At 29.5% G+C, this 10,675-nt stretch overlaps 1 protein-coding gene across 1 annotated transcript; it reads left to right on the forward strand.

The window, feature by feature from the left end:
* The first annotated feature begins 1,955 nt into the window (after window positions 1-1,955).
* On the forward strand, window positions 1,956-3,714 carry LOC120092581 (ethylene-responsive transcription factor RAP2-3). Its single transcript, XM_039050710.1, has 2 exons — window positions 1,956-2,189; window positions 2,910-3,714. Exons 1-2 carry the CDS (start codon window positions 2,003-2,005, stop codon window positions 3,374-3,376), a joined length of 654 nt encoding a protein of 217 aa, XP_038906638.1. The 5' UTR covers window positions 1,956-2,002; the 3' UTR covers window positions 3,377-3,714.
* Window positions 3,715-10,675: the final 6,961 nt, after the last annotated feature.

Below are 10,675 nucleotides of genomic sequence, written 5' to 3' on the forward strand. Positions count from 1 at the left end.
TAACAAATATTTAGATAAAAAATATGAAAACTATGAATAAGAAATTATATATAAAAAAAACAAATATAATTTTCTAAAAAAAAAAACTAAATAATTACCCAGACCATAACCATGAGTGTTTGTTTCTTTATATTAAAAGAAGTAGTATATGGACAAGGATTCGAAACTTCATAGAGCAAATCAGGTATTAAATTTCAAATTAGATTCTAATATTAAATGCTTAATGAAAATAAATCAACCCTAAGGATTAAAACGACTTGTTACGGAAAGTAGAAGATAAAAAATAACACTTGAAGTTGATTGACTAATAAATAAATTTTACAAACTCATATTATTGAATGGTAAAGTTTTATGAGCTTTTTAGTTCAAATATGTAAGATGAAGGATCCAAATATTAGTCTCTTGGTAGAGACTTGAGAGTACATCTTGGAGTCATGCTCATGTTCGCATAAATTTAGAGTGTTTGAGGCATTAAGTCGCATTATGAAGTTCGAAGTTAATATTATTGGAGATAGAAAGTCTGTGTGTGGAGTGTAAAATTAATATATTGGAGTTAGAAAGTCTGTATATGGAATGTAGAGTTAATATGTTGAAGTTAGAAAGACTATGTGTGGAGTGTAGAGTTATAAGATGGAGTTCATCGAAAAATATGCAAACTTCAATAGATGACTTTATTGATACCAATTTATGAAGTTGGTGTTTCAAACACCCATTATAAATTGTCTGTTGAAGAGATGACTTCATTAAAAATGTTACGAAGAGAAAGAATGAGATGAAGAGGAAAGTTAGGCAGGAATTACGGAAAAAGAATGATGGAGAGGGAGGGCGGATGGTTATTAGGGAAAGGAATGATGGTCATGAATAAAGGATTAATTGAAACGGCAATTACAGAGAGTAATTAAGGAGATAAAGGTAGGGAGTATATCGAGACATGAGAAGCATATGAGAGAGAACAGAAATTACGGAGAAAATGAAAAAGGTGATAATTTCCATGTAGAGAGAAGATTTTGATGACATTACCAATTTAAATATATGTATGTGATTAATAGATTAGATATTCAAATCCCCACCTTTATATCAACTATCAAATAATATTTAAAATCTTAGCCAACACGAAATGAAGAAGGAAAATATTGAATTTCTTAAAACTATAACATTCATATACTCTTAAAACTCAATCAATTTTGCTTTCTTGAAAGAAGGTTATATCATGAATATTTTTGAATTCGTAAAGATGTCTTAATTGCTAAATTATATATGCTCAAGCTATTAAAAAAAAATTCTAATTAATTATTTATTTAATTTTTCTATTTTGATTGGATTGGGTTTGGTTATGGGTTGACTAATAAAAATTTGGGTTGACCCAGAATTTTATATATATAAATAAAATATACTATATATATTTCTCTTTATTTAAAATTTGATTAATTTGTGAATTTTAAATATTTTTATTTTAAAATTGTTATAATATTTGTTTTGAAGTTTGCAATAAATATCTTAGATATAATTGGTATTTAGCATTTGAATTTTATGAGATTTTAGTTATTAATTATGTGTTATATATAAATTTACATATTTTTAGTTAAAAAGAAAAAAAAAAACAAATTATAACCCAACAACCCAATCCAACCCGAATTTGAAGGGTTGAGTTGGGGACTTTATTTGGGTTATTTGGTTGCTAATCCAACCAACTAGAATTTTTGGGTTGGTCCAAAAAAATCCAATACAACTCAACCCATGTAGATCCTTTAAAAAACGGAGAAGAGTAATAAATAAATAATATATATATATATATATATTTTAAAAGAGTAGATTAGAATATATGGTAAAAAAATATGATGCTGATTTGTCAGATCCTTGGTAACTTCCTTTTACGTTATAACCGTCGCCATCTCCTTCTTCCATTATAAATATCCCTTTCATTTCATTTTCATTCTCCACTTCTCATACTCTTCTCGCCACACGCCCCCTTTCTCAAATTCTCTCCCTCACTTCAACCACCATGTGTGGCGGCGCTATCATCTCCGATTACGTCGAGCCAAATCCCGTCGTTGTCGACAACCTCCTCTGGCCTAACCTCGACACCACCTTCTCCGACCTCCTCGGTCTCGACCTCTCCGGCCAAAACTACCCCTTCAACAACACTCCCTCCAATGTCGTTGCAGAGACCCCCAAACAACTCTCTCAAGGTATACTACTCCCTCTCTATACTTTCTAAAATTTATATGTTCCTTTATATTTCAACTTCTTATCTGAAGGGATAGCTTATTTTGACGTGTTTCTTCACTTTAAACTATTATAGATAACTCAAAAGCTTAAACAAATTTTAGTTTTATTAACGCATCCTGAGATTATAGAAATTTTAAACTTAAAAAAAGAAAAAAAAATTCTCTTATTTGTTGAGATATGTTATGTTACTGTTTTGTACTTATGAGCTTAGAAGATCTAACATGTTAAATCAACGAAGAATCTAAAACTAAAAGCAAATGAATAACAATAAAGTTAATTATATTAATACTTTATTACAATAAAAAGTGATTCTTCTTATTAATTGAGGGGGAAAAGTGGTAGATAAAAATTAAAGTTATAACAATTTTGTTTTGGGTTTTTTATTTTTTAAAATTAAGTTTATTTTATCTCAATTTTTTACAATAATTTGTATTTTAAGTACAATAGTTGAAAATCCTAGCCAAATTCTGAAAATAAAAACAAGTTTTCAAAAATTATTTATTTTTGTTTTCAAATTTTGGCTTGGTCGTCTTTTGAAAACAATAGTAAAAGATAAGAAATTTAGAAGTAGAAATAATATTTAGTGGCTTAATTTTTAAATATTAAAAATAAAAAAAATCAAATAGTTACAAAACAAGACCGATAACTACAAAATTGGTATTATTATTGTTAATGTTTAGTGAAAAGTGAGAAAGTAGAAGGGAACGAAGCAGTAGGTGGAAAGAAGAAGCCTCAAAAGATTCGGAAAAGCAAATACAGAGGGATCAGGCAGCGACCATGGGGAAAATGGGCCGCCGAGATTCGAGACCCACAAAAGGGCCTACGTGTTTGGCTCGGCACCTTCAACACTGCTGAAGAAGCAGCCAGAGCCTATGACCAAGCCGCCATAAGAATCAGAGGCAAAAAGGCCAAAACCAACTTCACTCACCCCCCGTCGCCAACCTCGCTACCATTGCTACCACCATCACTGCCACAACAACAACTCCCAACCACTTCCAGCCCTAGCTTCGACATCGAACTCAAAGACCAAATCTCGACCTTGGAATCATTCCTCGGCCTCGACCCTTCGCCACTGGTGGAACCGATGGCGGACCTCTGGTGGGTCGATGACCTTTTCACATATCAACAACAAAACTTCCCATTCTAATCTCAAACCTAAAATAAAATAGTAATACTTACTGCGCTTTACTAGTAAGAGTCTTCTACTCACCATCGTTAAAAATTTGACCGTAAAAAAAAAAAAAGAGTAAACCGACGTCAAATTTTTTATGGATGTGATTATTACGAAGATTTTTACTCACAAATCAATAGGTAAGTATTATTTATTAAAAAAAAAAGAACCCAACTTTTGTTAATATAAGAAAGGGGTTTATGTCGTTCCCTTTAGTTGGGTTTTGTTCTACACATTTTAGTTATAATATGGTGTGTGTTTATGAGCTTTGTGTTGTGGATGATCAGACAAAAGTTTATAAATGTTAAGGTATTTTGGGTGTGTTTTTGTGAAGTTTAAAGTTGTGTTGTCGTTATTAGCGTTAGATTTTGAAAAGGATTTGATAATCGATAATGGTCCAAAAGGAAAAAAATATATATATATCCTAATTAAGTTTATAAAATAAGCCAACAATGATTGGGATTTTTATATATATTTATAATAATGATTAATGTTAATGCAAATGGGGGATCGATTATATTTGGTTCATGAACCTGAACAACAAAACATCACACCAGCTCCATGCGGATTAATTAATTAACCTAATTAATCTTTTGTCTGCCTTAAACAGGAGATGGCAATTAGAAAATTCATGAAAAGGACAAATTCTCTTAGCTGTATTCCTTATTAATGTCAAACTATAAATAGTGATTTATTGAAATTTTTAGAATATTTTCAAGTTAGGTTTATTTTCATTCAATATCATAGGACAATATTTTGGAGCTAGAAAATTAGATGCTTTGATGATTTTAGGGATCGAAAAAATATTTTTCTTGATTCAATTTTATTATTGAATTCAACCTTATATCAATTCAATACATTACGACATAATATATTTTACGCTTGATTTATGGGTTTGGTTATTGCAGTTTCTTTTTTAAAAAAATTATGGTGCTTTAATAGTTGTTTATTAAGATTTTATAAATCGTTGAACCAAAATCTAGTTTGATAAAATTTATTGTTTTTTATATAAAAAAATTAAATATTCTGAAGAAATATTTGAAGTTAAGTATGGTATTAAATTTTTGCGAATATATCAATATTTTCACATTTTAATGAAATATAAATACTAACATTTAAATTTGTTTAAAAAATTTAAAATATTATCAAAATAAGTATAATTCAATAATATATTGTTTGTGGTTGAAATGATTTTGTACTTTTTGTTTTTATAATTTTTTCAAATGTATCAATCACATCAATATTTTGATTGAGGGTAGGTAAAACAAATATTGTAAGGGTCCAAAAATTTAGAGCTAAAGTATAATAAATGTTCTTTTTAAAAAATATAATAAATATATACGAACATTTCAAAACTAAAATAACAAACTTTGATTTGGTATTTTTCAGTTTCAGAAAGAAATGATAGATTTGATATCTAAATTTTTTAAAATCAATAAAAAAAAAAATTGTTATTTAAAGGGTTTGTTTTTCAAATATATATATATATATATATACATTTAATTGGAAATTGTAGTCCAATATGTAAATGGTAATTTGCTTGATTTCAACAAATACAAATACTTTGAACTATAGGAAGAATTTTAGAAAATAAGGTTCTAGAAATTGTTGGAGAGTGAAAAGAATTTTAGTAAAGGTTTGTCAAGTGAATCGAACTATAAAAAAGATATATTCCTCAAAAAAAAAAAAAAAAAAAAAAATCTTAATAAAAATAGATTTTCTTAACGAATAAATTCGAATTGATTTTTTTGGAATAAAATTTGCAAATCTAATTAACATTAAAAATGCGAAATATTTTTTTAAGTGAAAATAAATAAACTTGAAATATCAATATTTACTTTGCATTTTTTAGCATGGAATAGAGAATTGAATTTTCAATCTCGATGAAGTACATGTCAATTATTGCTATTTACGTAAAAAATTCTAAACTTGGTGAAAAACCACAATCCTTTAAAAAGAAATTCAATATATGAAAATTGTTATATTTACTCAAATTTTTTATTATTTTTTTCTTACTCTCAAACTAGATAATACAAAACAAAATTTAGCTAGAATTTAGCACACAAAGGTCTTAAAGTATTTCTGATTAATTTGAAATCAAAGACATATTCTTCTTATAATATTTGGAGTCTATCATTTTTTGAATTCTTATGATGTGTGAGACTACCAATCTTCTAATATTTTACTAAAATTCAATCCAAGTTCACTTTAGGGATATCGTAGAATTGATCCTTCATTAAAATAAAAATACACTTGAAATAAATTATTAAAACAATATCAATCATTAAAGTTATAAAAAGATGAAATAAGAGAGATTAAGAAATAATTGTAAATAATGTGAGAACTTAGTGATAGAAAGTGTGTATAATGAAAAGTTAGTGAGAAAAAATGTGAGGGAAAGTAATGGTGTACATGGATTGAAGATATTTTATCGAGTTGGTTGGGTTGGCAACTCAAACAACCCAAATAAAGCTTTCAACCCAACTCAATTCTTAAAGTTCGGGTTGGATTGAGTTAAGTTATCGGGTTATAATTTTTTTTATTATTAATTTAAAATATGTAAACTTATCTACAATGACTAATAACTAAAATCTCATAAAATTTAAATGTTAAATACCAAATATCTATGATATTTATTACAAACTTTAAACAAAGACAAACATATAATAATTTTTTTAAAAAAATAGTAAAACTTTAAACAAATATATGTGTGTGTTTTATTGATATATAAGAAACTTGGATTGGGTTGGATCACCCTGAATTTTTCTTTAGCCAACCCGAGATCCAACCCCAACCCAAAAACAAAATTGATCAAACCCAATCTTTATGGTTTGTGTTGGATAGTTCGAGTTATTCAGTTTGTTGAGTTTTTTTGGACACCCCTAACAAAAAAAGGTTAGTAGTTGAGAACAAATATGTGAGAAAGTTTGGGAGAAAATTATGCAGAATGGGAAAAAGTGTGAAAATTAATTATGTAAAGAAAATACTTTTAATGAAACAATAGAAGTGAGAAAATCAAACCTTTAACTTCAAAATCAATAGTAGAAATTTTTATATCACTTGAGTTTGTACGTTCATTTTCACATCTCAATAAAATGTAATATTATATTTTATTGTTTTTCTCGAAAGGAATAACGCTTTGTTCATGATAATATTTAATCTTAAAAGCCTTGCTAAAACTTTTATAAATCTCACTTCCAATGAGTTTGAAACATTTTTTGAAAATATTTTTCAAACTCAAGCAAGACAGGAATGAAATGTGATTTCTCTTTTAATTCAAAAATATTGAGTGTAGATTTCAACTTCTATTTGTTTTTTTATTGGAGATATAATGCATTAACCAGTTAAATATATTCTAATGAGAAAAAAAAATTCAAAAAAATTGGAGAGAATGAGTAATGAAATGTTTCTATTAAAAATATTTTAAATATTTTTTCAATAGTTCTAGAATTTTTAAAAATCACATTTTATTATTCAATGAAACAGTAGAAAAATATTTATATAAAAGTACTTTTATTAGACTCTAATACATGTTTTGGTCTTTTAAAATCATTTTATAATTTAAGCTAACAATCATAAAAATAAAAGTTTCACTTTTCAAAGTAAAAAAAAAAAAATTCTTTATCATCAACATGAACCTAACCTAATTGCTATAAACTTGTATTGTCAACTTCGAAATATAAGATTTAATTTTCTACTAAATAATATTGTAAGAAAAACGATCACGAAGGCTAAAAGTATGTTTCTAAGACATGTGGAAAGCCCAAATGTTGAAAAAGCTTTAGGAGTCCAATAGAAAGCTTGAATTTGTAGAGCAATATTAAAATGTGTTGGATGAGATCTTAAATCTTTTATGCATTTGAAACCAAACCAAACCAACCTTTGACCTCTTTTGTCTTCAACCCAATTAATCTATGGGTGCAACCTGCAACACTCTTACCAACACTCTCACCAAACTCCAAACTAAATATAAATGGTTTTGAACTTTAACATAATTTAGGAGACATCAATTACCATTTTAAGTATAAATGGTTTTTATTTCACTCTATGAAACTTATACATTTTGTCATTTTACTTACGTCATCATCAAATTATATTACAAAAATACCTTTGATTTTTTTCCCTCTTCCTTTTCCTAGTTTTTTCCTCTACTTTTTTTTTTTCAGTTATAGTTGGAGAGTGGTCGTCAGTCCTTGTGTTTATTAGAGAGGTCGTGGACTCGCCAAAAAGGACTCTGAAAGATCGTCAGAGCGTTGGATGTGTGGATTTTTTACCAAAATATGGGTTTGTTGGGACGCTTTCATAAGCTAGATTTGTGGTTTTTTGTCCAAAAATGGAGTTGACGAGAGAACAAGAGACATGAGTTTGCAACATCAAATTTGTGGATTTTCACGACAAAAGGGCAAGAGAGCAAGAGAGAGATGAGATTGAGAGTGAAAGAGGAGCTAGAGAGCGAGAGGACCGACTCGTGTGCGTGAATTCTATTTTGGTAATTTCACTCAGATATGACGTAAGTAAAAGAATAGAAAAAAAAAATTTAAATTTAGAAAGTGTGTCAAATCTTATTTTAACTTAGTATTTTAAATTATCCATAAGATTATCCCTGGAGCATGAGAACTCTAACGATATTGGAGTTGAACAAGGCTTGGCATAAAGCACACCAAAATGACTCAAAACATCACGACCATACTTAATTTTGCATCTAGGTTCTGGCATTTCCGGGGTTGAATTTGGACATTTCTACATAACTGGATATATATGAAATTATTTGTTTCTGGAGAACTTTGATTGAATTGAATAGTCATAGTTCACGAGTAATTTTCTTATTTAATTTTAACTAGGCATTAACTATTTTATTTCTTTACTTAAATTTATGATCTTATTTGATAAAGAAAAAGAAGCTTGATATTAAGTTCACTAGCCTAGACTAAGCCAAATAGTTAAAACTACTTTTTTTTTCTTTAAGATTGTCTAAGATTTTGAAGGGAATTGAAGTAGCTAGTTAGAAACTACAATTTAATTGATCAAACCTATAATTTTCTTTTAGGAAAAAGAAAATAATAGTATCATAGATTCATATCATATCATATCTATGTTGATATAAGATCTTTAAAGAAAAATATTTAAAAAGTCTGTTTTGAAAAACTTTTGACCGTGTTAAAAAGGAAAAGAGAAAAGAGAAGCAAATTTAAGTGTGCAAAAGAGTTAGGCATTTACCCATGATTTTCTGTTTTGCCTACCTTGGTTTGAAACAAAATTTCAAGGTGTTGGACTTTGCAGACACATGTTACAGTCTATGTAGAAGAAAAACCATAGACCTTTCGCCATCTTTAGTGTCCAATTTTGAGACGAAAACAACACCAAAAAAAAAAAAAAAATTAAGTCTTACAACTTATATTCACTAATCAATTACTTTTCTATGTACTGTCAAACATTTTCCCACCTCATACCTTCTAATTTGCTCAATTTTCTAAGTTATATATATATATATATATTTTATTTTTTATTTTTGTAGAGGATCCTATACTTTAGAAAGATGAGAAAACCTCACAATTTTTAAAAGATACATATGTTACTTTTCCTTCATATAGTCAATTAGTACCTAGTATACAATTTAGTTTTGTTATTTTTGAATTTCTTTTATTATGTTGCAATTCGAACCTTGACTTGAACATAGTACTTTATGAATATTTACTAATGGGCTTAATTTTGTTTTGCAGAGAAGCCCAATATTGGAAATGATCCAAAAGATAAAAAAAAAAAAAAAAAAAAAGACGTTTAATGTGTGATTTTCCTAGGGCCATGTAGCAGAGATCAGAAACACATGTTAATGGTAAACAAAATAATTATTTTCTTCATTTTTAGATCATTTCAACCAGGTAAAAAAAACTCTCTCTTTCTCTCTGGTATTCGAAGTCTTCAATGGTGATTTTCTCAGTGTTTATGATCTTGCATGCAGATGAAGGATGATACAGGGAAAAGACTAAAACGCCTTTAGGACTAAAACACTATTTCAACACTCCCCTCAAGTTAGGGCATAAATATCAATGAGGCCCAACTTGCTGATACAAGTGTCAAACATCTGTCTAGGTAAGCCCTTAGTCAGAACATCTGCAATCTGTTTATTGGATGGAACATTGGGAACACAAATACTCCCATTGTCAAGTTTCTCTTTTATGAAATGTTGGTCAATCTCAACATGTTTGGTTTTGTCACGCTGAACAGGGTTATTGGCAATATTAATAGCAGCTTTGTTGTCACAGTAGAGTCTCATCGGGTCATGACTCTCTTGATGAAGATCTACTAATACCTTCTTCAACCAAATTTCCTCATAGATACCCAAGCACATAGCTCTATATTCAACTTCAGCACTACTTCTAGCTACAACACCCTGTTTCTTACTCCTCCATGTAATGAGATTTCTCCATACTAAAGTACAATACCCCAAGGTTGACTTCCGGTCTATAGCAGAACCGGCCCAGTCCGAGTCAGTGTAGGTTTCTATACATCTTCTATCATTTTTCCTGAACATCAAGCCTTTCCCAGGTGTTGACTTTAGATATCTCAGAATTCGGTTAACAGCTTCCATGTGTCTCTCATACGGGGCTTGCATAAATTGGATTACCAAACTCACTGCATATAAAATATTAGGTCTGGTATGCGAGAGATATATCAGCTTCCCTACAAGACGTTGATATCTCTCCTTGTTTACTGGTACGTCGTCTACTGAGTTTACCAGACTTTTGTTGACCTCAACTAGAGTATCTGCAAGTTTACATCCAGTCATCCCAGTCTCTTGTAAAAGGTCTAACGTATATTTTCTCTGAGACACTGAGATCCCTTCCTTTGACCTTGCTACCTCCATGCCTAGGAAGTACCTCAAGGAACCAAGATCTTTAATTTCAAACTCCTCTGCCATTTTCTGTTTCAGCTTGTCAATTTCTACAGAATCATTCCCTGACAGAATAATATTGTCAACTTATACGATTAACACTGCTACTTTTCCTGATGCTGACCTCTTAGTGAACATGGTGTGATCTGTGACCTTGAATGTACCCTTGGGTTTTGACAAAGGTAGTAAACCTATCAAACCAGGCTCTAAGAGACTATTTCAGACCATACAAAGACTTCTTTAGCTTGCACACCTGACTCCCAAACTGTGCTTCAAAACCTGGATGAGGGGTCATATAAACCTCTTCTTCCAACTCACCATTTAGAAACGCATTCTTTACATCCAACTGATATAGAGGCCAGTCTAGGTTTACAGCAACAGAA

The sequence above is a fragment of the Benincasa hispida genome, chromosome 1, assembly GCF_009727055.1.
Source record: "Benincasa hispida cultivar B227 chromosome 1, ASM972705v1, whole genome shotgun sequence".
Lineage (NCBI taxonomy): Eukaryota > Viridiplantae > Streptophyta > Magnoliopsida > Cucurbitales > Cucurbitaceae > Benincasa > Benincasa hispida.

Bases quoted from the DNA above. Each gene is read 5' to 3' on its own strand.
- LOC120092581 (XM_039050710.1), top strand. From the start codon at position 2,003: ATGTGTGGCGGCGCTATCATCTCCGATTACGTCGAGCCAAATCCCGTC. The intron at 2,190-2,909 runs GTATACTACTCC...GTTAATGTTTAG, and splicing joins CCCCAAACAACTCTCTCAAG to TGAAAAGTGAGAAAGTAGAA.